At 37.2% G+C, this 26465-nt stretch overlaps 1 protein-coding gene across 1 annotated transcript in view; it reads left to right on the top strand.

The window, feature by feature from the left end:
- Positions 1 to 26465, top strand: part of CD109 (CD109 molecule) — a gene marked incomplete at its 5' end in the record, with an annotated part of 38950 nt that overhangs the window by 12292 nt on the left and 193 nt on the right. Inside the window, 12 exon segments of the mRNA XM_029086382.1 lie at positions 1 to 44; positions 1040 to 1216; positions 4985 to 5066; positions 6361 to 6589; positions 7138 to 7303; positions 8444 to 8634; positions 12557 to 12712; positions 12798 to 12863; positions 19291 to 19427; positions 23677 to 23833; positions 24243 to 24386; positions 24901 to 24983. The exon segment at positions 1 to 44 is cut by the window's left edge and continues 32 nt beyond it. Of these exon segments, the coding sequence (XP_028942215.1) occupies positions 1 to 44; positions 1040 to 1216; positions 4985 to 5066; positions 6361 to 6589; positions 7138 to 7303; positions 8444 to 8634; positions 12557 to 12712; positions 12798 to 12863; positions 19291 to 19427; positions 23677 to 23833; positions 24243 to 24386; positions 24901 to 24983 (1632 nt within the window).

The following is a 26465-nucleotide window of genomic DNA, read 5'->3' as shown; positions in this document are numbered from 1 at the left end:
TGATGTTGTAAGTGGCAGTGAGAAAGTGCAGGTCACTGCTGTTGGTAAGGATTATTTTCTTCTGTTTCCATCTTTATTATTTGCTGGTCAGCTGTATTGTCTTGTTTTGTTTTTAAATATTTTCATTCCTACTGGGCTTTTGTTGCACTCAGTATCTAAGATCTATGTGTCCATAATCCAGCTGCTGGCATCTTCCGCACTGCAGATGCAGGTGGTTTTTAAAGAACAGACCAGTTGCCAGGAGTAACTAGAAGTAGTAGAGTCTGTCAAATAGGACAGGGAGGCTGATGTGTAATAACCTGAGCTACCCTAGTAGGATTTACCAGAGCTTTTCTCAGAGTCTCTTCTGAAGGACCCTTACAAGATTTTGACTAGTATGGCTGTGGCTTTGTGGGTTTTTTTGGGGAATTGCATTAATTTTTATTTAGTCACTTTATTAATAGGTTGAATCATTAATTTAAAATAATTTGTCATCACACATTGGACTAAGCATAGACAGACTTTATGGATGGAGTGTGTTTTTCTTTTTGTTTTATTTAATTTGTTATATTATGGTATTGACTATCCTTTTTCAGAGTTAGAGAGAAAGTTGGATTTTAATAAAGAAGGTCCTGCAAAGTTTGCTAGTGTCCTGTTTTAATTCTACTTGTCTGCAGACCAAACCCAGCTGTTTGTTGTTCCGTGTGACACCTAGGCTTTGATAACTGTGAGTGAGAGAAGAAATACAGGAAGTTTCAAATATGTACCATTATTGAAACATTTTCCTGGATGAAATATCTTTCTGCCTTTTTTATTTTTTATGATGACTGTTTGAAATTATACTGTAGCTGGAAAGAGCTGTAGGGAAATGGGTCAGTAGACACAAAGCTCATCAGAAGATGAAGAATATATGTTTAATGCAGTGTTGTGCCCAATTTGTGGTGTTTAGTGCAATTGTTCCAAATGTATGATATTTTCTCCAGGTTTAGAAGATACCACCCTTTATGTTTTAGGTATACATTTAGGCTTTAATTTATTTTCATTAAATTTTATCTTTCAGGTGATTTACTTGGGCCTTCTATCAATGGTTTGTCATCATTGATTAAGATGCCTTATGGCTGTGGTGAACAGAATATGATTAATTTTGCTCCAAATGTTTATGTTTTGCAATATCTGACAAAAACCAGGCAGCTGAGAGAGGATATTAAATCAAAAGCTATATCATTTATGAGAAAAGGTTTGTATGCTTAAAAGAAACATGGTAAGATTTTTAAGAAATCTTATTAGTAAAAGATATCTCTGATTCTGCATTTGGTTTTTGAAGTATTGCTCTGTTGCTGTCATGAGAACTGGAAGAAAAGCCCATCTTCCTCTTTCTTTTCCTGTTTATTCTGGACTGACAGAATTAAAGAGAAAACAGTTTTGTCTATAAGGGTAAGTTTGCTTAGAAAAAACATATAGTTAATTTTCAGAAGAAAACTGTGGTGTAGAAGGTAATTTATATGTGCTTCTCTGTGCTTTTTCCTTGGTGTTTGTTATCTGTCCTTTGATAAAACCATGGATAAGCAAACATTTCTGACCTCTGCTTGAGGCACAGAGGTTGAAAATTAGTCAGTGGGCAGTGTGAGCCATATTCATCCCATGTGTATATCTGTCTTCAGTGACACCATTCCCATCCTGCCATGTCCTTGTAGAGCTCAAGGAATGGCATTTGCTCTGGTGGCTGGCTTTCACCCAACCAAGTTTTAGACTTGGTCAGAAGTGAAGTCTGTGCTGGAAATCAAAAGCTGGAAAATTTTAGTTGTAAATTGTTGTATATTTTAATCAGTAAATACTCCAGGGTGTCACAAAGTGTGGAGAACATAGTTGTTCTCTGCTTCTCTGTGCTTTTTGGATCTGTGTTTAACTGCGATGTACCACGCTCGCCACATGTCTGTCTGCATGCTGTGAGCCTGATTCACAGAGAGGAATGAGAGTATCCTCATGTGAGCTACACCCCTACTAAGGCACCATGATGACATTTTCAAATTTTGTTTACTCTCTGTAAATCTTTGTTGGGTTTTTTTTGTGTGTGTGTGTTTGATTTTTTTTTTTTTAAGTTGTTGACATTTCCCTTGGAAAAGATACAGCTCAAAATAAATTTTCCTTTCATCAAGATCACCATTTTCTCTCAAAAGCAGTTAAATTATTTTTTTTAAACCCTTCCTTCTACATGGTTTAGTTGAAAAGTAAGGGCTGGGAGGAAGAGATCTGTTATGTAAACAACTACTCTGAGGTTTGTAAGCAGTCTAGCACTCTTTGAAGCCTGAGTTGTGCTACCATAATTTTCTGAAGTTTTCCAGTAGCAGATTTATTAAAGTTATTTCAAAGCAAGTGAAAATTACAGGATTAAATGTCATTATTTACAATGCATTGTGTTAATTAACTTGTTCCTGGGATTTTGAATTTAGGTACATGTTTTTAACACTGTAGTAGCCAAAACAGTAAGTATGCTGAAATATTTGTAACCTTAAGATGGAAAAGAACCACAATCTAAAAAACATTTTTTTTTGCTTTATTTAAACAATTGATATAAATTGTTGCACTCATTTTTTAAAAATGTGATCTTAAAGTTGAAATTTAGTTTGAGATGTAATGTTTATAAGCTCAGTTTTTGAAAGGGTTGTCATGAAGTTTAATTTAAAACAAACTTTATTTCACATGTCAGAATTCACTAAATATTTTAAAAAGTGACCTCATAGTCTGAAGTAAATATAATTAATTTTAAGACTAAATGCTTGTGAGAAGAAGGGATCGTATGGCTAACAGAGACTGCTACATGATCTTTCTTTTAGCAGTTTTTATTTACCTAAACCAAAGGCAAAGCAAAAGAAATGTTACCTTTTTAAAAAATGCCATCAGTCGTGGGAATGACAGATCCCATCTTGAAATCACTTCTTTGGAAATAAAAAAAAATCCTTGTTGGTCTGAAAACTGTGGTGCTAGACCCAAAGCGAGCAATGCAGTTGTGCAGTTTTTCCAAACTGTTTGAAACATGAAACCCTTAAGTCTTTCACATATTTCTGAAGTCCTTTCCATCTTGATGCATTCCTCTTTCAGCCTCGCTCAGCCTACATCTCTTGGGTTCCAGCCAGTCCTCTGGGAACACTAGTGTACATCTTCATAATAGGATCCTTCTTTTCCTTGCCTTTCCACTTGTATGTGTTGACATTTGTATCATTTTTCATGTCTGATTGAGTGTCCGTTGGAATGAACGCAGTGGTTCACAGCCCCCAGGTCTCCTGTTCCAGCATTTCTGCAGGCTTTCCTGTGTTAGATACGCTTGTGTTTGGAGACTTTTGCGTGACTGCAACAGGGTTGGCACTGAGAAGAAAGCGAGCTGTAAGAAATAGTTGAGTGATTGCTCTGTCCTCCCTCTGGTTCTACTCATCTTTCTGATCCTTCCCAATCTTAACAAATTCTGAGATAAATTTATCCATGTGTAAGGGCTGCTCAGCAGTCTTTGTTAAGCAGGCTGTTGGTCTTAGTTTAGTGCTTTTATGCTACCAAAGGGGTGGTGATTATAATAATACTTATTGCTGTATGTTGCCTGTTCTGCAAAGACCTCAGTTTTCAGGCCTTGCAGTCAGATACTTTTGAAGAGGAAGCAATCTATATAAATCCATATATTCATCTTCCTCAGAACACATTATTTTGAGGCTTAAACTTTGACAGTGACTTTTGCTTTCCTTGATGAGAAATGCCACTTATTCCTTCAATTTTCCTTCCACTCAAGAGTGCTTGACTCCTAAGGTAATTAACTGAGATGACAGATTTGTCTGTATGGGAAAGATTCATCAGTTTTAATCATGTAATTAACCACTGTCATTGTGATAAATACATTTAAAACCCCCCATGTTTAAATGGAATTTGTAATTTCAAGCTCTTCTAAAGAGACAAAAACTAAACCTGATGCTGCTGACTGGTTCAGTATTATGTCTGTATCTGTCAGGTGTTAGACTAATGAATATACTTTCCTAATTATAATAACCAAGATAGTAAAGCCAAGGAAAAGACAGGGTGGAGGGAAAGGAGAAAAGATATCTTCTGAAATGCTACAAATAGATATGATTATTGTTCTGGTTACACAAATGGCAAACAAAATGTAAGGGAAGGAACGCTTTAGATATCAGAAACTACAGTCAGTAGCATATCATAGGAAGCTCTTCATTTCTAATGTTAATGAACATTGGTTCTGCACTGAAGTCAGCTGTTGAGCAAGGATGCTGTTGGTGGTCATGAGCAGCTAGTGAGCCCTTGGGACCCTTTTATTGTAGATGCTCAGCAGTCAGGAGAAAGCTGCACTTGTACTGGATACTGAAAAATCTTTGGGTACGTTTTAAATGGATCCTTCTCACGATTTCAGGATCTTCAGGTCTTTTGAAATTTTTAAGTTGTTTCAGAACAGCCTCTTCCAGCACACGTTTTCTGATAGCTAGTCCTTTTGATTTGGCAGAAGCAAGTTGCTGAAAGCATCTATTTTTCAGCAGCGTTTGTAGCTTTGTTGTACCCTTGCCCTTCCAGCTGGAAAATACCTTGTTCTTGCTTGTCCTTCCTTCTGCTGGAAAGATAGAGTGTTTCTGTAGGTACACAGCTCTAGCTCCCCAAAGTGATGAAGCACTGAACTATAGCTGCTACTCTGCTCTGTGCTTGCTGCTGTGCTCCTGGAGGCACCAAGTTGTGTGGGAGTGTGTCTCTCTGCACCATGCTGTTGTGTTTGGGTGGCAGATGAGCGGGTGCAGGAACTTCTGGTTCTGCTTTTGTAGATGCTGCTACCTGCTTTCTCGTTGTCTTCTGCACAGTTTTGTGTGTTCCTACATGTTTGGGAGATATTTTATGAAAGATGAGCTCAAGTTCTGCCCTTCTGAGCCTTAGAAAGCACCTTGCTTCACATCAGCAGAAAGTTTGTGCTGGAACCTTCGTGAGAGGAATGTGTTTAATACCTGTCTCTGCTTTTCCACTTCAGGTTACCAGAGGGAGCTACTTTTCCAGAGGGATGATGGCTCTTTTAGTGCCTTTGGAAATGAAGATCCTTCTGGGAGCACATGGTAAGCAGTTCTGCCAGATTCACTGTGGAATTTGAGTATTTTCGATATTTTCCCTGCAACTAAAATTTTTTGTGAGGCTGGTAAAAATTTCCAGCTGTATTAGTCTTCTGCCTGGTTTTTATTAGGTGTTTAGGCCAACTCTAAGGTCATTCTGCTGGATAACATGCTGTCAAAGCCATTATTTTTGAATAAGGGCAGGCTTTTTAATTTTGCAAAAGATGAACGATTAATTATTTTAGTGAGAGAAATAGCTTGGTCTGAAGGTTTTCCTGTTGCTTTTCTCAAATGAATGAAGAATAATAATTAAATTACTTATTGAATGACAAATTCAGTTGCCTGAAACCATTTAGAGCTATGTTTGCATCAGTGCTTCAAAAAGATTTTCAGTTCTCTCCATAGTGGAGGCTGAAGACTGACTGAGGCATTTCTTAGAGGGTGAACAGAGCTACTGGTGTTAAAAATTTGTCCTACTTACTTTTCTTACACCTCCTTTTTTTGAGACTGTAAATACAACTGAAAAAACCTTTTCAATGCTGAATTTCACCTTGAGAAACATAGTGAGAATAGTAGTGGAACCTAGATAGATAACAGAGACAGGTTCCAGCACTCTGTTCAGCTATGCTCAGTTAGTTTAAATATACTTATGCATTTTGGTACACATTGCTGACTTCAAACAGAACCATCCCAGTTACTGTGCCACTGATTGAGTCACTCCTTCTGGAGTCAGTGAGCGTCTTTTATTGACATCAACAGGATTTGCCTTAGACTCAGTATATATGGTTGGAAAATTGAGATAATTTATCTGTACTGGCAACTTGGGTACTTAAATAGTGCCGTGACAGGATACATGAATGCACATTTGGCAAAGAAAGGAGTCAAAGCAAAATTTAGGATTATTAATGAATAAAACAATGGGTGTTCCAATGATATGACTACATGGATAATCGTGATATCATCACACTCAGAACTGCATTACTTTGTAAACTATGTTTTTTACCACTTTAGCCTAGAAGCGGAAGGCAGGAGAGCAACATTTGAGTAAAGATATAGATGTGCTGCCAGACTTGGAGTCTATACTCTGTATTTATTTTTGAAACAAAACCGCTGCAAAAGGGATGATCTTTAGGATTAAGTTTAGTCTACTTGCTTGTCTGGGTGAGGCACGTATTTTCCTCTGTGCTTGGAAGGTGTGTGTAGAACACCTTATGAATCACAGTATTTTTACATCATCTTAAACAGAAGAAGCTGTAATACATTGCTAATTTTGTCATATTTGATTAACCTTTTCCCCAAGGTTGTCAGCTTTTGTATTAAGATGTTTCCTTCAAGCTCGTCCATTCATAGATATTGACCAAGATGTACTCATGGATACAGCTAAATGGATTGTCCGGCATCAGAAATTAAATGGAGAATTTCATGAGCCTGGGAAAGTGTTACACAGTGATCTTCAAGGAGGCACCAATAATCCAGTCACTCTCACAGCTTATATCATGTCATCCCTCCTAGGGTTTGCAGATAAACAGGTATTGGAATTCATAAATAGAATTCATAACTACTGTGACACTTCATAAATTATCATACTGCCTGGCAAACACTTGGCAGTTTAAGGAAATACAGATTCATCTGAACAGAGACAAAATTTAACCTGATTTTGTTAAACTTCCCTGTACTTGGGCTTAGATACCTGAGGCAATACAAAGTTGTGCTGTTAGGCCTTTCAATTTTATGTGCCTTTGCAAAATCTAAAGGCAGTTGCTTTTAGCAAGAGTATTGTCATGGCTTTTAGTCCAAGAACTCACAAATAAATTTATGGAAGGAACTATCCTTAGAGAAGTTAAGTGATTTCAATTGATTTCATTGATATTACTCACATTCGTAAAAGACAGTGCCAGATCAAAAGACATGCCTTGGAGGTTCATGTCTGTGACTCTGAAAGAGATTTTCAGTGTTTCTTGGTTGTTGTTTGGTGATAGTAATGTTTCTGTTTCTGTACAGGTTTTTATTTTAAATTATAATATTTCAATATATATTTTATTCATGGTATATTCTTCAATATGTTCTTCTTTTCCAGCATGCTTACGTCATCAAGAGTGCTACAAACTTCCTAGAAGATAAATTAGAAGAGGGCATTTCAGATAATTACACTTTGGCAGTTGTGACGTATGCGTTGTCCTGGGCAAAAAGTACAAAAGCAAAAGAGGCACTGAATACACTGAACCAGAGAGCAGAACACCAAGGTATTGCACAACAATCTTACACAGTTGTGTAGATGGATTTTTTGTCAAATTTAAAAATACTTGTCTTATATCTACAGCTGCATATAGAATTAGAGATTAAGAGAATCCTTCTTCTGAATTCAAATGTTTTGAGTGTAATATAGAGAATAAGCTAAGAATTTACAAGATAGCGTTAATGAAAAGTGTCCATAAATGAATGACAGTTCACAACAAAGCTAGGCCTTTCAGTCTCAGTTACCCTGTTCTTGGTGAGAGTACCATGGTGTTGTTGAAGAACATTACTTGTCAGTTTTCCCGTGTTATTACGTGAACTTGTAAGATCAGCCTGGTTAACTAGAGAGGTTAAATGAGATTAGCTATTCCAAAGTGGTTTGGATAGATCAGAAGGAGGTGGAGGGGCAATTAGTTAAAATCAGTATTGGAATGAAGAGTTGAAGTATTGGACTTTCTGTAAGACAATACAGAGGTCTGTTGCATTTTCATAGGAACCCATTATCTCATGATGTTTAACCCCTTCCAAGTTCAACATGACTGAATTTTGTTCCCTGTTTTGGGAGAAGAATAGACCATATGGAATATAAGAAGTTAAAGTTTTTGGCTCAAAATAGTAACTGTCCTCTTGAAAAATCTGAAGGAATTAATCTTGCAGCTTAGAAATGGAGCCTCTTGGCTGTCCAACTGTGTAGGCCTTTCAGACAGTCACTTTTGGGAAGGTAGGAAGTCACTTTTTTGGAAGGTTTTACTCAAGAATGAGCCTCATGAGCAGCCATACTGCCTGAAGTGCCTTCTCTAGTCCTGAGGGGAAAGGAGTACCACAGCAACAAGGTGACCTTTTCACAAGGGCTCCTTTAGGTGAGCATTTGAGGCTGACAACAAAAGAATCAATGTAAAGTTCACTGAAATCAATGAGAGTGACTGTTTAGGCTCCAGGGTTTTTTGTATCTAGATAGATTCAGACACTGCTGAGGAAGTGCTGTAGTCCATCCTTTACAGGACATATGCCTAAACATTAGCACAATTTTAAAGAGCCTTGCTAGATCCCATATGTAAGCATTAATTAAGAGGTCCCTCTTAAGTCTTTCCCAGAAGTCCAAAGACTTCAGTATGTGTATCTGAGGTTATTATTGGTTACTTTTGCAGGAGAATTTCGCTTCTGGATAACACCTGCTTCTGAAATTTCTGATTCATGGCAGCCACGATCCATCGATATTGAACTTGCAGCATATGCTCTGCTCTCGCACTTTCATCAAGACAGATTAGCAGAGGGGATCCCCATTATGAAATGGTTAAGTCAGCAAAGAAATCACCTTGGGGGATTTTCATCCACACAGGTAATATCTTGTCTCAAGGGGCTTTGTTATGATTTATAAATGAGCACTGTCTATTAAAAAAAAAAAAAAAAAAGAAAAGAAAAAGAAAAAAGGGACCATTTGTTTTTTTTTTACATAACGATTTATGAATTTTGTTTTGCTGTAACAACCCTGGTTATGTGCAAGCTTGTGTTCTTTGCAATATTGGCATCTTAAACCTTGACCACCAGTTTTAGTATTTTGGCAAGTGTAATAAAAAACAGAATTACAAGGTCACCTTGATTATATAAAATAATAATGACAAAAGATCTTAAATTAAGAAGAAGAAATGATGCCCATGGAAAAATAATTAATGAGATTTTTCCAAGCAAGTATGATAAATATTTGTGCTTACTTTCTTTCCAAGGAGAGAAACTGCTTTCTATTCTTTCCATATGTGGGTCCTCAAACTCCTGAAAGGCTATTAACTAAGATAAGAAAGGGGAGTAGGTTTTAGAGAAACAGCCTAACCTACTGCCTCTGTTGGCAGTTGGTCTTAAATTAGTAATGTACTTTGTCCTCATTATTGCATAGATTTTTGATGGGCCATGAAATTTGGAAGATCTTCATTATCTGCAGGAGGTTTCCATGTTATTGAAACCACATCTTGTGCTTGCATCCGGAAAATTTATATAGTACTTTGGATTGAATTAGTTTAAACTAGCTTTTAAATTAACTACAAATGCTAGTCACAGTAAAAGGTCACATTTCATCATACTGCTTGGTACCAAGATGTACAGGCTATCCTTCATTTTAAAAAGTTTGTTGGTTTTAATCTGAGAGAAATTAGTTCTGCTAAATAAAATGCAATTTAAGAACCAGCCTAGTTCCCCTGGGGTTATAGTATTTTCCTAATGTGTTAATTCTTTTTTATTATTTGAAGAGGTTGATTGAAGCACTAAATGAATTGAAAAATGTTTTCCCTATTCTCCAGAAACCATTTTTACTTGAAAGATTGAAAATCCAGCAGTGTACCATTTAACCCTGAGGGTGAAGTTAAGAAATGAATTTAATCCTTTTTTTCTTCCAATAGTTTAAACTATTTTGATTTCAAAATTACTCCAATGTCTCTCTAGATGCCTTTTTTAATTTGTGGAAATGAACTCATACTTTTTGTTAACTTCTAAGATTGCTTTAAAAAAATGTTTGGAGTATTTCCTTCCATGAGTTTATTACATTAGAAACTTAATATATTGTCAAACAATAAGAAGGAAAGTGATCAGTTGCATGTGTGATGTTTGTAAGTTAGGGTATGATAACTCACTGCAATTTGTATACATGGTATAGCTTAATATGAATCTGCAATTTTGTTTTATAATGCTTTTAATGTTTGGGCATAAAATGTACATATTTCATATGTGCAGGAATACAATTCATACAAAAAATAGCATATACCTGAATGTAGATTTAAATGGTAGGGAAAAGCAGCGAATTCTACAAAGCCTGTGTTGCTGGGCAAGAGTGGCCTATAAATCCGGTTTAAGACCATATTCCCTAACTTTCAGGTTGTGCATTGGATGCAGCATTGTCATACTGACCCATGCACCTCATGCTCCAGCTGTGAATGTTTCCTGGTGAAAATCCTTGGGTATGCTTTCGACTTTAGAGCATGCCAAGGGGAACATTTATCTTCTCTGTAGGTGGTTCTTTGCCCTCTTGTTTTTCACTTGTGTTTCTGAGAGTCATTTGAGTCTAGGGTGTGGAAGAGCTCTGAATTCACCTTCAGCAATTGCAGATAGCATTTCTAGACATCTTGAACTGTCTTTGAATTTAGGGTGAGAAATGTAAATGTGAGAAATATAATTGTAAGGACTTGGAAATGTCGCTTCAAGGTATTCCTTAGTTTCCACACCGTAGGTAAGGGCAGGCATGTTGCTGCTTTCAGATGATTAAAATCGGATTCTCCAACAAGATGTTAAAACTCCTTAGGTAATCAAAGACATTCTTTCTGGGTAAATATTGGCTTCCTTCTGAAAAAGTCTTGCCACTTAGTCCAGACTATTAAATTTTCCTGTAGCCCGTTAGTTGCATCTGTTCTGTTGTGGTAGTTTAACTTGACTGGCAGCCAAACACGACACAGCTGCTTGCTCACTCTCCCCCTAACCATGGAATAGGGGAGAGAATTGGAGGGGTAAAGGTAAGGAGACTCGTAGGTTGAGATAAGAACAATTTAATAATTGAAATAAAATAAAACTTAAAATAATAATGACAATAATAATGGTAATAAGGGACTATGCAAATGAGTGATACACAGTGCAGTTGCTCACCTCCAGCTGACCAAGCCCAGCCTATTCCGGGATAATTATCCTGGAAGAGCGACAATCCCGAAACCGCAGTCCTGGAAGAGAGAGAGCTCGAGCATTCCAGTGGACCCTCATGAATATACTGAACATGATGTTATATCATGCAGAATATCCCATTGGCATACCCAAATGCCAATTTGGGTTTGCTGATTTTACTATGCCTCCCCACCCCCTGTCCTTTGCACCTGCAGACTAGCAAAACATGAGGAGGTTGGAAAGTCCTTCATCTTCCAGCAGCAATTAAAAATATTAGAACGTTATTAACGTTCTTCTTAGAACAAATCCCATACTAAAAACAAAGCACAGCGCTATTCTAGCTACTAAGAAGAAAATCAGCTCTGTCCCAGCTGAAAACCAGGACAGTATCCACTGTCATACAATGTTAAGCACTGGAATTGGGATCCCAGCCATAGTGGTTCAGCATGGCAGCAACTTTGGCACTGTTGCTAATTGGCTGATCTTTATAGATTTTAATCATTGAAGCAGGTCATCTCAGACAAGGACGTGGCACTGAAAGGAGTGTGGTTTCTAGTAATTTAGAGTGAATAGGCATCATGTGCTGGTATTTTAAGGTGTGACCATGCCATAGTTAATGACTTTCTGTTAATATTAGGATTTTGTTACTAGAAGTGACCTAAGAATGAATAAAACACCTCTGCTGAGCCTGCAAGCCTAATTCCTTCACTGTCACTGGCTAAAGATAGGTGCAAAATGAACTACATAAACAGCAAAAATCCCTGAGAAGCATTAGAGACTTATAATTGATTACTGTATTTTTTTTTTTCCAGAAAATAGTGGATGTTAAAATTCTCATTCATTAAACTGTGCTGGACCAAATGTTCAAAATCTGCCTCTTGTGTTCAAAACCTGGAGAGCTAAGCATGTAATTGTACACAAAGATAAACAAAACATACATATATATATAATATATATATGTATATATATATAATATATATATATGTATATATATATATGTTAATGTGTTTATAAGCACATTCTGCAGTGGTTAAACAATTGAACAAAATCTTTTGATTAAATATAGAATTTAAAACAGGACTGAAACCCTTTGAAATTGTTGCTGAGGGTCTGATAAAAACTCATTTCAGGCTTTTTAAAAATAATTGTTAATAGTTTTTTAGACCTATAGCTTTTGCTTCGGTGATCAAGGTTCCCTGAATAACCCCAGTGCAGTACTGGATATTTAATGCATAGTCACTAAATAAATCTAGAAAGCAGCAGTATCATTACTTTCCTCATTGGCTTTCTCTTCACTGTCTGCACAGTGTGTGATTCTGACTGTTGCGTCTACCAGTATGTCAGATCTTCCATGTACCTTGCACAAGAGGAAAACCTCCTTAGCTGGTTCCCACCTTATTGTCCATTGCATGTCACAGTAGCTTACTTGTTGTCCTGTATTGGAATCCTTCATGCCAGCGGAGTCCCAATGGAGATGTGGAGGTGGCTGCATAAAGACTCCAGTGTAGTCAACAAATGAGACAATGCAGGGACTGTGAGCTCTCCCCAGGGCATGGCCTATACATGGGTAGTTCACTGCACAGGCTTCTTCTTTTTAATACAAAAGGATTTGTTTCTCTCAACAGGACACAGTGGTGGCTCTGCAAGCCTTGAGTCTGTTTGCAACTCTCACTACTGCAAGCAAAACAGAAATGGATGTGATAGTAACATCACCTTCTTTGAAAATGCCTGAAAGATTTTCAATTGATACTCAAAACCGTTTTCTGCTTCAGACCAAGGAGGTATTGTAGAAAGCAAGGAATACTTTCATGAAGTGTTCTGACTGAAAGTACTTTGAAAATACTGTTTTACTCATATTTCTTTCAGATTGCCCCTGCACAACCAATGACAATTACAGTGGCGGCAAAGGGAGCAGGATTTGCTGTCTTTCAGGTACGCAGTGCAGTTATTCTTGCTAAAGATATGTGCTCTATAAGGAAAGTATATTTGGAAGCTTTATATAACATGTTCATAATAGCAATCTTCTGAAATGTCTTAAATCAGTACCAAAGCACTTTAACAACTGAAGAATGCTGTGAATCAGTTATTGTGTGAATGGACATACCATGTGATTGTTTATGTCCAATAACCTGGCCTTTTAAGTACTGCTGGATGATTGACAATTTTGGGGCACTTCCCTGGGCCAGAGCCATATCAAAGCAGCCCTATCCTCCTGCAGAAATGCAGTGTCCGTTTGCAAGACAAAGGACTGCAGTGGTACATTGGCATGCACAAATGTCAGGGTAAAAAACGCATGTGGACCGGGCAGAAATGCCTCATCAGGAACCTGTGGTAAGCTGTGGTAAGACACAGATCAATACAGAGCAACTCTAATACACTGCTAGTTATTAGAGTTATTTTCCTTTTATTGAAGTAGAACATTACGGCCAGGTTCTCCAGCAATTTTTACGCTGTTCTGAAATAGCATGAAAGACAGAGTCAAAGGATCCTGCAAACTGCCAACAGTAATAGATGTTTAGCATCAGTCAAAAGTGGGATCATGGCAAAGAGTGGCAGGAGGTATAATGATCCCCTCTCTGCATGTCCTGCCAAAGACTGTGTTTTGGTAGTATAGATTCAAGCATCTTTACTTGTATTTAAACAAATTAAGCTGGGATCAGCACATAGTATATTTAGAACTAGCAAACTGTAAATATCCTTTTTATGCTTTTCAGCTGCTTACTTTTCCCCCATAACAGATTAAGTTCTGAAGAAATTCCACTTACAAGGTTATCTCTAACCCTATGATAAATGTCATATGAGAAGAAGACAGTGTTGGATCTGATTTGATATGGCCATTAATGGGTCTCTCTTCCTTGCTGTCCTGTCCATGATAGTGGCTTAGAACCACACAGGTGAAAGAGAAGACCTTTGAAAAGCTATGGATAAAACAGAAATCTTAGTCTCTGAGCATGAGAGAATCATTTTATTGGAAGTATATAGATAAACGCTTAAGTGCTGAGTGTTTCACAAAACCAGAGAGAGTTCCTACTAGACTTCTTCTAGGCATACTTGAGAAGGCTGAACTTGGGCTACCTTTAATGGTCTCGAAGTTTTATGCCAGGTTAGATTCCATCTCAAGTTCCTTCCAATCTTACCTTCATTTCAGTGTTCTTATGCATTTGGGAAACAAAAAAGCATGGTAGTGGTTGGTAAATATACTTTTGGATAAAAGATCTTTACAAAGGACACTTCACAGCTTCCTATCAGCAGTGAACAGCAGCTAGAGATACACCTCATTCATTCAGCACTGCAAAACCCACAGTGCCATAAATCATGACCCATGTTTATTAGTTCCCAGAAGTGCAAATGAAGTTTACAGCAAATTTCAAAAGTTTCAGGAGATAATTTAGATTCAGACCTGTAGGCCAAGATAGGAATGAACATCTCAGCAGGACTGTGTTCACACATCTGTGGGTTTCAGTGTGTGTGTGTGTGTGCGTGTGGAATGTAACAGAGTGGGGTTCCAGAACAGTTAAGACTATTTAACCTTAATAATTATTGAGAAATACTCCCAGATATTAAGTCAGATAATTTGTCAGGCGAGCTGATCAAAAACTTTTCAGCAAATTGTTTCATGCTGGAAGACACTGATTTGTTAAAATGAATGCCTTTTGTGGAAGCACATTGGTTCCAATTACTTTTTTGCCAGCAGGAAAATTTCATGTCCAAACCAGCATGTCTGGTGAAGACTGTTCAGAAGTCTTCCACCCAGAATAGCCAGTAGTTGACTCTGTGGTTAGAGGGCTCCTTGGGGGTGTTTAGCACTATGGTTTAAGTTCCTGGTTTGTTTTGCGAACGTGCAAATATGCTCCCAAATAACTAGGTGATAGTTTAACTGTGTTCAGGAACCAATGCCAGGTTATCATCTTCTTCATTTAGGTCACTGCACTGTTGCCTTTTTTTCCTGCAGCTTTGAGTCAGAAGTGCTGTGACTTGGTTCAAAGTATTGTGCTTAACACACTGGCATAGCTTCTCCAAAACCTTTTCATTGTTAGGATTACCTCTTTCCTCTGCTTCCTTTGGCAGGTCTGGTATTCTAAAAGAAAGAGCATTTCTGATGCATTTGAATGAGATTTCTCTTTTTCCCAGACACAAGCTAGATCTGGGTCACATTTAATTAGTCATATAGCATATGGCACTGTGATCACATTTCTTCAGCTGGGTTTCATTTTCTTAGGTCTGCCAAAGTACAGTGGTGAGATTCACTGTTCTGGGATTTGACTTTCTGGCCAAATGTAGCATGTCAAAACAGTAATTCATTTAAATATCACAAAACAAGATTCAGTCCATTAATGGAAAAGGCTGTTTTCCCAACAGAATGGATTCTTAGAAAAAAAAAAAACCCTTATTTTTTTGTGAAATCTCACTGTCTGTGTGTGCAAGTTGGCAGTGCATTCACTCTTGACCCTGCAGGATCTCATAAAATATTTTTATTTTGGATAGTATAATTGCAAAAGCAGACATTTACTTGTAGCTTTGTGGTCCTGCTGTCAACAAAGTCTACTAGCTCATCTCTTCACTGTGTGGGCACATACTATGGGTGACCTAAGACGCTGACTCTGCAAGAGGAAAGAGGGGATGGTTGTAGGTTTAGGGTATATGAAAGGAACTATCTAGAGAAAGGAGCTGAAGAAGCGATCTCCTTAGGTGGCCTACTGAAAGTCTTGGAAGAAACACCTCTCTGCTGTCTGGAACTACTGTGAACTGGGCTTGGCAAATGCCTCAAAAACTTGGCGTGGCCTGCCAATGCCTTCTGGAAGGAAGGAGAATGCCACTGAAATCCAGGACTAGCAACAAGACAAGGGTGGGCAGGCTCAAGGAGAATGGGTATGGGCAAAGTGGATAGGTGAACAAGATCTCCTTTACCTCCTGGTCATATATAGAGAGGGAGTGAGGAAAAAACTGAGAATCACCTGTTATTTCAGTGTGTTACTGAAACACGCTGAACATTTTTTCCACTCAGCTTATTTTTGCTAGACTTAGGCAAGGGACTCAATGTTATTCAGTGTGATGGTACTGAAAAAGGTACACTGTGAAATGCACGCTTATTTCTCTGTTACAGTTTGAGTGCATAGTAAGTAATCAAAAAGGGAAAGAAAAATTCTGGAGATGATTTCATTGAATTCATGCCCTCAATCAAGAACATTTGTGCTGCTAGTTGAAGAACAAAAAAGATAAGGAAAGAGACATTGATTAAGGCATTATATATGAGTTGTATTTTTTTGAAATGTAGTGTAGTTGATTGTGTCCGATACTGTTACAAGCATCTCTCTCATGCAAAACATTAGCTTTTCATTTTCTCTTCTGGACTTCTTAGCAGAACTGGTTGCCCTATGACAAGAATGGACTAGTTCTGCTGTTAGCTTTGGCAGCTGCTTCTTAAAAAGGTTAAGAAGAAATGCATCCGGTACCTTTATTTCATTGATTTAATGCTAGTTTCTGTATAATAGCCTTCTGTTCCCAAGGTAAGAGTGAATAAAAGACAAGGCTTTAATTGAACTGTGTTGTGAAAAAGATTTTTCCTTCATTGTCATGAGAAATCAGGAAAGGAAAGTCAGACCATAGCAGTGGTAACTTATTCCATGAAAAGACTAGCTGACCTGTTCAGTATGTGGTTTCAGACATCCTGCATTGGCAGTAAATTCCCATTCATTAGCTTTTTCTGGCAAAAGTTAAAACAGCTTTGTTTCTGTGATGACAGATTATTGAGACACTGCCAGCTTGTCTTTACCAAACTTTCTGCATGCCTTTAACTGGCAGGCTTTCTAGATTGGCTTCATCCTTGGTACTGCCTTCTCCTGCAGAGCAGTTGTGCAGGCTAAATCTTCTCTGTTGCACCACAGTTGTCCTGAGCACCAGTACAGAATTGGCTCTGTACTCATACAGCATGCCACATTCGGCAATGCAGGGCAGGGCAATGGGAATCGTGTGTGTGAACATTGAAAGAAAGAGTGTAACTTTCATATCAAGGAGTCAGAGACATAGCAGCAAAAGCAAAAATTGGGAATTAAAGACTTCTCTGTTTGCACATTCTTGCTAGCCTATAACTGACTTGCTAGCCTATAACTTGGACACCCCCCTGTTATACCTTTAAATTTGAACTGATTGTTTTCCATTTGCTGCCAGAAACTGTTGTAAAGGAACTATGATTTTCCAGAAACACTCTTCATTCCCTTTTCTTTAGTCAAGCAAAGTACATGTTGGGGTCTTGCAAGGGTAGTTATTTGAGCCAATTTCTGATTATTTTTCTATAAAAATTAAAGAAGATCCACCTCCCCCTCACACCCTGCCAAATGTTTTATCTTGATGACTGAGGGGCAGATAATAATTATTAGTTGGTATGTGAAAACTGTATGCAAGCTTACTGTTCTTTTGTTGGTGAAAATCACTATTTTGCCAAATAATGTTAACTATTCTTTGATAGTAAATATTTTCTTAGTCTCTTGTATTTGATTTTGTTATTGCAGGGTTTTGAAAGTTAAACTTTCTTCATTCATCGCACTGAAGTGCTGAGTTAGCAACCTGTCATCTTGTCCGCTGTCAGTGGACACCACATTGTATCGGGTGTTAATCAGTCTGAAGCACCTTAGAATGTTTCTCAAAGTTAAATTTCATTTTTGGTGTCTTTTATTGGGTGTAAGTACATGAGTATGGTAGAGCAGATGTGCTGGGAAAACTGATGTAGTTCATTATCTTTTCTCCTATAGTGGCCAGTAGAGAGAGGATGACCAATGGAAACCACTAGAACAGGGCAAGCATGAAGTGGTGTCTCACTGGTATACCCTCTTGCTCTTCACCCTTATTACATCAGGATTCACCCTGTTTTCTACAACATGTATGGATATGTTTTACAGTGGTCACCCAGCACAGATTCCTTTAGGACTCCACTCCTTTCATGTATGAACATTCATTCCTACCCTCTATTCCTGTCTTTTGACAGCCCTTTATCCCATGGCAGCTTTTTTTGTTCCAGTACCTTTGACTTGTAATATTCCTAACCAACTACATGCCAATGTAACATCTAGGTAGCTTATACTTAGACAGAGCTCTGTTGTCCATTTTTTTTTCATTTGATGCAGGTAGTTGGTGTGTTTACAGTAACAACCTATTATCCAACAGGTCATGTTTACTAATTTGTCTTTTTATTATAGTTTTGACCATGTTTTCTGGTACAGATACTGAGTTTATGTGGTATCCATGGGTCTCTACACCCCTCAGTACTCTCTTAAAAATTGCTGTCACATTTGTCATCCTCTAGTCTGGTACCAAGGCAGTTTTAAAGAAACACTGCCAGTAATCCTTCAGCTGTGTCTTTACCTCATCAAGCTCAACTGTGTAGGCAATACAGCTTGTTTTTGTACTGCATAATTTTCTATTATGGCTGATAATATGAGACTACTCATTTGTTGCTCAATTCCAGCTCCAGCATTTCTGCTTTGGCTGTTGTCATTGGTAATTCTATAGAATATTGAGATAACTAGGCTATCTCCTAATTATTCAGAACTCTTTTAAGGGCTTCTGGTTTTATCACTCTTCTACCACTGTTTCAAGCATCTTATACACATCTGCACTAGAGGAATTGTAAACTCTTCAAACAGTGCCTAACAGATGAACTTATTTTGTATTAATATTACTGTCCTCCATTGGACATCCTGTCATACTTCCTTACTTGGCTCACCTAGCAGAGCTTGGCAGTTGTTGAGCAGAAAGGGTGAGAGCTCTGTCCTTGAGGCAGACTGAAGACTGTAGCTTTGTCTTTGCACAGATGAACCAGATGATGAAACTACTTAAATGCAAGAAAACTGTGTTGTTCTGAGCTTGGAGTAACATGCTATTCCTCATCTGTTTTGAGTGTATGAATGATATGACATGAAGACTGAAGACAAATGCTGTACATACGCTATGTATTTGCTCTTGCTCTGCTTTCATACACAGCCTATCTCTTTTAACTCAGTGAGTGTCAGTCTCTGAAGTTTGCCTTTATTCATCCCATTTCACACTGTCAGGAAGTAGCTGCACATGCTATACACCAGCAGACAACAACTAGGGAGAAAATTGCTGGTTGTCCTAGAGCTCTCTTGTGTTTGCCTCAGTTGTGTCCTGCTAATTGCATTGATTCTGCTGCATTACAGTGTTCAGAAAGGATATTTCTTTCAGAGAATTCCTATGAATCTCATTTGTACACCTGTCAGATACAAGGCCATATATCCTGTCTCATGTGAACACTCCTCTGGCGTTATACTGTTAAAAATGTAGTGTTTTAACCACTCAATTTGCTTTACATATGTCAACTAATGTCTCTGCTTGCAATCCACAGTTCAATGTTATTTACAACACAAAGCACACTGATCAGAGGCTCAGATCTGTCCGAAAACAAGAAGCCTTTGACTTGAATGTTGATGTAAAAGATGACAAAGATGATAAAAACCATTTGACCTTGAATGTGTGCACAAGGTAGGTAATTCAGCTGGGGCATTTTATACACATTTTTGTCTACACAGCTTTTAAATTATTTAAAATGAGCTAAAATATCAATTTGTATGGATTTACTAATGTATGGGATATAAACATATAACTAAAGAGGATAAAAGAATTTACTTTGTAAAAATGGCAGTAGTTAAACTAAAAAGCAATTCATAAGTCAATAAATAGAGTGATAGTCCAGAAGGTCATATTTTTTTACTGGTGAAGATAGTGGTACCCTAAATGCTAGAGGTATATGGAAGATTTTGTGTGAAATACAAGAAAAAACTCAAAGGCTTCTTTGGTGCAAGTGCTTCTTAGCTATATGGAGAACTGTGGATAGACTTGAAGACTGAACCAATGTCTTCCGCATTCTAACTTCTAGTAGCAGACTGTGACAACTTACCATTACTCTTACCTTTCATGAACAGAATGCTTTGCTTTTGATCTAGAAGTAGATACTTTTCTTTTTTTGTAAAAAGGGAAATAAGTTCTGAAGTGCTGAAAACACTATGAAATAGAAGTAATAATTCTTTGATAATCTTTATTAATAAACTTTGCTTAGAACAATTTTTGCAGGAGTCAAAATCCATGTTTACGTAACGATAAATTCATCTGAGGTTTTGTCTTCTTGTGCAAGTATCTTTGTGGTCTCTCACTTACCAATATGTCTTATAGTTATGAATTTGGTAATATAATATAATGTAAGCATCATTCTAGAGTTGAAAGAGTTGATGAGTTTTCCAGCCAGTCTAATTCTATTCTTTCTGCTGAATAAGAGAAGGGAGGGGAGTGCATCTAGGATGGTGTTTCTTGTTCAGTTAATACCTACTAAGAACTGAGCTGAGGCTGCTGAAACATTGTCTCAGAGACTGCAAAACAGCCACCAGGTGTTACCTGGATAGAATTTGGATCAGATGAGAAGAGGTGACATTGAACAGTCATATTGCATATTCCTAGGTCAGCTAGTCATTAAACCAAGTCGTTTCTTGGGCTGCTTTGCTGCCTTATTTTAACTTGCTGTGAAAGTGTTTATACATGTATTTAAAAGAAATATATGAAAATGTTTGTTCTCTGGCACTTTCTTTGGTATGCACTTCTTGTTGTAGTTAAAATGCCCTGCATATTTTGCAGAAAAACCTATAGGACATTGTATCTCTCTATATATATTTATAGTTTTTATCTTCTATCTTTTACTGTCTACAAGGAAGTTGAGCTGACTACATTCTTCATATTTTAGGATTTCATCTGTTTGTGAATACTTCCTCTAGAAACACTGTTTTCTTCTTGTGACATTATAATAGTTTCTTTGTAAATGCAAGATTTGAAAAGTACCACCCGATCCACCATGATTACTCTTGCATTCCATTCCTCCACATCCTCTTTTTGTTATTTATTTAAACTTTGAACACCATATGCCTAGAACTATTTTTATATTCTGCCTACCACAAGGGAGCTGTGACCAGAGATGAAGCCTCTAGGTGACACCATCATACAAATAATCAGCTATAGTGAATATGATTTCAGTACAGAGAAGATTGATTTAATTTGGGAAATAGCCAACAGGCACAAAGCCAGAGCCCTGTTTTTATGTGTTTCTGGTAACCAATTCAGTGATACAGATGGTGGGCAGGGACACTAGAATACATGAGAGCTCTTGAAATAGAATGGGCTTTTTTTCTTTTAAAGTTTTCTATGAAGTGTCAACAGCTTTCTAAAGGCTAGCATGAACTCCTAACATTGAAAGGGCTTACATTATGGGTCTGGGATAAGTCTTGGCTGAGCATTTTGATTTTATAGCTAAGACCTTTGGCTCAGGAATACAGACAGGAAGGGCTCCATCTCTCTGGGAAGGCATCTCATCTAGGGTGATGATTTTTTAATTGCAAAGTATTCAAAAGACAGGGAAAAATCTAGTGGCATTATAAAACTGCCCCTGGATAATATTTGGAACATTAAGATCCATCAGCTGTTATCATGGAAAGTGGACTGGTATAAGTTCTAGTAAGTTTGTGTTTCTGTTCTTTAGGCTGAGACTTTGTCACTGATTACTTGATAGACTAGTCTTCCTCTTCTTTTTTTCCCTTTTTTTCCCATATCTATATTATGCATATATAATATATGCATAATATAGATAATGCATATATTATATATGTTGTATATAATATATGCATTATCTATATTAAATTCCTGAATTATTTTTAAGTTGGTCTACTTAAAATCTTTAAAGCATGATGTGGCTTTCTGGTAGAGAAATCAAAGTAGGCAAATACAGAAAGACTGTTGAAATATCAACCAATTTAGCTAGCTGTGGGTATGCATAGTCAGGTAGTGAAGGCTGCAGCTTTGCAATTTTTTTTTCTCGAATCTGCAGAATATTCCACCTTCTTTCAACTAGCTTAGTAGTGATCTGGCATGGTCATCTTAACTGGATATAATTTCTGACACTGGAGCAGATAATATCTCATTCAAATTGAACAGATTCTTGGTTAGAGGAGCTAACTCACTGCCTGGGAGGCAAATACCCAGGGCTGCCTGTTTCTTTGGTCAGTCTTGCTGGCATACCATTTCCAGGCATGGGAAACTGATCACTGATGGTTCTACTCACTTGTTCATGCTTTCTGCCTACACTAGCTTGGTGTTGTTCTCTTTGTATCATCTGTGAGAGAGTGTCACACAGATCTCATATTGCTGAAGAGCTGAAACATTAAATTCAACTCAAAACATTCTCAGTTCTCTTCAAGTACAAGTTTCAAGTCTTTCTTTCTCTTACTTGCCATTCTTCTTGCATGGCGTTTTTTTTTTCTTTTTTAGGAGGCCGTGGAGTTGAGAAGATGATACCAGGAGCCACTCCCAAGGCTGTCTCTCTTCTTTGTTAAGAGAGCGAAATACTCATAATTTCTAGGGATATATCTTATTCACTTCCTGACAATACCAAGCTGGTTTGGTTACCTGTTTGTATTTTGGTAGCATCCCAGGCTGGCTAGACAGCTTGGGTATTTTCCTCCCCTCTTATTGGTACTTATGTAGAAATAATTACATCCAGTTCCAATTCAGTTATTTGTTTTCAATAGCAGCTACTTTGGCACAGGACATCATCCAACAGATGGTTTCATTTGTTTCTAATCTCATGAGCCAACTGAAGTCAGCAGTTGTGCTGTATTCCTTTCAAAGTCATATCTGCATTCAATCAGCCATGCTGCCAGGCTTAACAGCATTGCTTTGAAAGCAAGTCTTCCCTTTTTTTAAACCATCCAGCTCTACAAAGAAATAGTTTTATCCGATTACTTTCAACTACTGTCAAGCCTTCAAAATGAGGGTTGGAGACACTTCTAGTCTATTATAACAATAATCATTTACCCTCCATGCCAAGTTGGGAAGGGGGAACCTCTTCTGCCACCTACTTTATTTAAAGCAATACAAGCTTTTGCAGGTCATTTAAGTATCACTTGTAGCACAGAACACCATAAATATATTTTGATAGTTCTGTTGTGCACCATAGTATGTAAGACTTGCTCAACACAGCAAAGCTTTTTCGTCCAGCATCTTATTCTCATATTGGAAGAAGAAGTAATAATAACCATTATTTAGGAAAAAAGAAGGAACTCAACTTATTAAATCTTCTTTTTCCAAAACTGAATGAGTAACATGGCTATGCATTTTAAAACTGGAACTTTGAGAAATATTCTGATGATGACTTTATTAATGGAACCATCAGTCTCTATGTAGGAAATATGAAAAGGTTTGGGAGGGTTTTTTGGTGTATACCTTTATCTCAACCTCTGAAAATGAATAAAAGCAAAACAATGCATCTATAAGAGGAATTATATGTATTTCAGTTCAAGAGTTCCTACAGTGGTTTCTTAATTACTTCTTTTGAAACATTTATAATTGCAGTATTTCCTGCATATTTGTGGTGTAAACGTGCACTTATAGATACCAATGGAAAGCTCCTAGTGGTGTCAGTGTAGTCTCTCATATGATTTATGTACTGTAGTTTTCTCAGTGCTAAACCTGCTTTTGCATATGTGGTTGAAATTATCAGGCAGAATAATAGAGAAATCAGTTATTATCTCTTTATCATTAGAAATTTTCTTGCCTGCACTTTGTTCCATTTGTTTCTTAACTATTCTTAAGAATTATTGCTTCCATAGTTGGGATTTAATGATCAAACAGCTTCTTTGGAGAGTGGACTACTGTATTTCTACTAAAAATTTATTTATCTGTGTGTTTTGAAAAGGTACTTGGGTTCTGGCACAGCTCCCAGTAGTGGTATGGTCCTCATGGAGGTTGGCTTACTCAGTGGTTTCTCTGTGTCACCAGATTTCATTCCATTAGACAACACAGTTAAGAAGATGGAAAAGGACAATGGAAAAGTCAACCTATACTTAGACTCTGTAAGTTGAAGATAACAAAGAAATGTGTTTGTAGTGATGTTAATCTTGACTCTGCCATTGTTTGGCTTAAATTTGTAAAGACATTATGATTGTATTCTTTGGGGAAGTCAACATCTGCTGTTCACATTAATAGTTCCACTTTTTTAGTGAGACTGATTGGGTAGGTACAACTTATTTCTATTTGTAAGGGGTTTCTAGATTAAGCTTCTTAAAAATCATATATAAGAAGGCAGTCATTTCAAGGAGTCTGTAATTTGGCCAACATGACTATGAATGAGATAAGCATCTTTATGTGCATCTTGACTCCAAGTCTTTAGAAATGAGACTACTGCTGAGCTAGAAGTCTTTACCTCTTCCATGAAACCACCATCACCAGGGTTCTCAGGATGTTTCTCTTCTGTTTTTCTAGCTAAATGAAACACAGGTTTGTGTGGATATTCCGGCTGTGAGAGACTTCAAAGTGGCAAATATCCAGGATGCTTCAGTGACTATAGTGGATTACTATGAGCCTAGTAAGTGTCAGTCATTCCAAATGGATCTTAGTGATTCAGAAGTTTAAAAGAAAGTTTATTTTCATGGAAATAGGACAAATTTTAGTGAAGAGAAAGCCACATTGCACTGAAATTTACTTTTTTTCATTGAACTGCAGCCTTTTTGGACATTCACATACCAAATTTTCTAACAAATAGTAGTATTTTTCCATATACATGTTTACTGTCCTAATGGGATGGTTCTTCAGCTGGTGTGAATTGTTATAACTTAATTGTCAGCTGGTATAAATTGGTTTCAATCTGGCCCAATGTGTTCCTAAAATTACCAAAACAAAGCAGGAACTTCACTGTGGTTCACTTACCAAGTTAATGATTATCTTTGAAGTAGCTTTTTCATCTGTTTCTTGTTTAAACTAAGAGTCCTTCACTGGAGAAAATACCAATGTTTTGATTTCTATAGTTATGTATGAAAGATGTACATGGGGAAAACAATTTCAAAGTTTTAGGGTTTGGGGTTGGGTTTTTTTTTTTGTTTGTTTTTGTTTTTTGTTTTTGTTTTGGTTTTTTTTTGCATAGAGTGTGTTTAAGATAAAAGCAGCAATGTACAAAGCTCTTGGGCAAAATGAAAAACAAAGAAAGATTAAAAACTGCTGGAGAAGGTATTACAGAGTTTTTTATTACACCAGCCAGCTGAAACATTATTAAGGATTTGTGCTTCATTTGAGATAAGGCATAAAAAAGTTGTATAGGCAATTTTCTTCGCATGGGTTTGTTTTAGTGCAAGACAGAAGACAACCAGATATGCTGTGATGTTTACTGCTTTATCTAGATGAAGATCACATTTATTCTATGTAGGCTGAAATCTTTGTTCAGTCACAGAAGTTTAAACTAAATTAGCAGATGTAACTAAACTGTCCGTTAACCTAGAGCATGTTTTAAGTCGTAGTGGCGCAATTTTTATTTGAGACAAACACATAACACTTAGAATCTGACCACAATGAATTTCCACATGCTTCAGTGTCTAGGAGAAGAGCTCAGGACCTAGTCTTTTGTAAGAATGCTGTTAGATAGGCCAATGAATATGTATATTAAAAAGTCACATATAAATGTACATGTGTAAATACTTTTATTCTGTTTAAATGCATTTAGTGTCTATAAATTCTCAATTAATAAATCAATATTAATTTAAATCTATAAATTAATATCCTTAAGGACTAAAATTTGTATGATGTAATCAGTGCTGCAATAGAAGGCTTTAACTTTAAGAAAAAGATTTTTTCAAATATTATTTTACAAGATGCCATTCCTATTACAACATAGCATAGACATGTTACTTGTCAACACATATACATATGCCATGATTCTGAGTTCTTCTGAGAGAGCTCCTTCTTATCTAATACAGGAACATGCTTTTATTTTAATCTATTATCTTCCCAGTTGGTGACCCAAGCTGCAGGTGTATATTTTATGTGATGGTGACAGTAAGATTCATGTCATATGTCATAGTCAGAGCTAGGAGATGTCTAATGATTCCTCATGCTCTGGCATGTATCAAAAAAGTCATGTCTGTGTGACAGATATTACAACTGGTATAGCTTTGCAAAAGCTTATTCTGTGAGCAATTACCATGCATTTTTGAAATGAATATGGCTTTCCAGGAAACTGGGGAGCAAAACAGAGGAGCAGGAGCTAGGTGAGGTAGGCAGTCCCAGGTTCAGGAAACTGAAGCTCCCAAACATAATAGTGAGAGACAAAGTGTCAGTTATGAGAGACCTAGCTCTTAAATGTCATAGCCAGTAACCTGCCAGGTAAAGCATTGCAGTTCTTTTGTCATGTGGGTTACTGCTTCGTAGGGGCAAAATTCCTTTACAAATATTTGACCAAGGTTTCTGAACAGATTGGGTCTAACGTTTGAGTCTATGGAAGTGTGCCTTTCACCAAGCATTTGCCTGAATATACTGAGAACATTTTGGTGTTTTGGGAAAAGAACAAAGATTAATGCCTAAGCTTAAACACCCACTCTGGAAAGTATTTTGCAGTGTATGACAAGGTCTGCTTCAGAGTTTAGTACATCTTTTAAAAATGCTTTCTTTGTGAAGCTAATTTGTTGGTCAGTTCTCAGAAGTTCATTACCTAATGTT

The sequence above is a fragment of the Antrostomus carolinensis genome, unplaced genomic scaffold (genome assembly GCF_000700745.2).
Source record: "Antrostomus carolinensis isolate BGI_N321 unplaced genomic scaffold, ASM70074v2 scaffold21418, whole genome shotgun sequence".
In the NCBI taxonomy this organism is placed as follows: Eukaryota; Metazoa; Chordata; class Aves; order Caprimulgiformes; family Caprimulgidae; genus Antrostomus; species Antrostomus carolinensis.
This window is presented reverse-complemented; position numbering and strand designations above follow the sequence as displayed.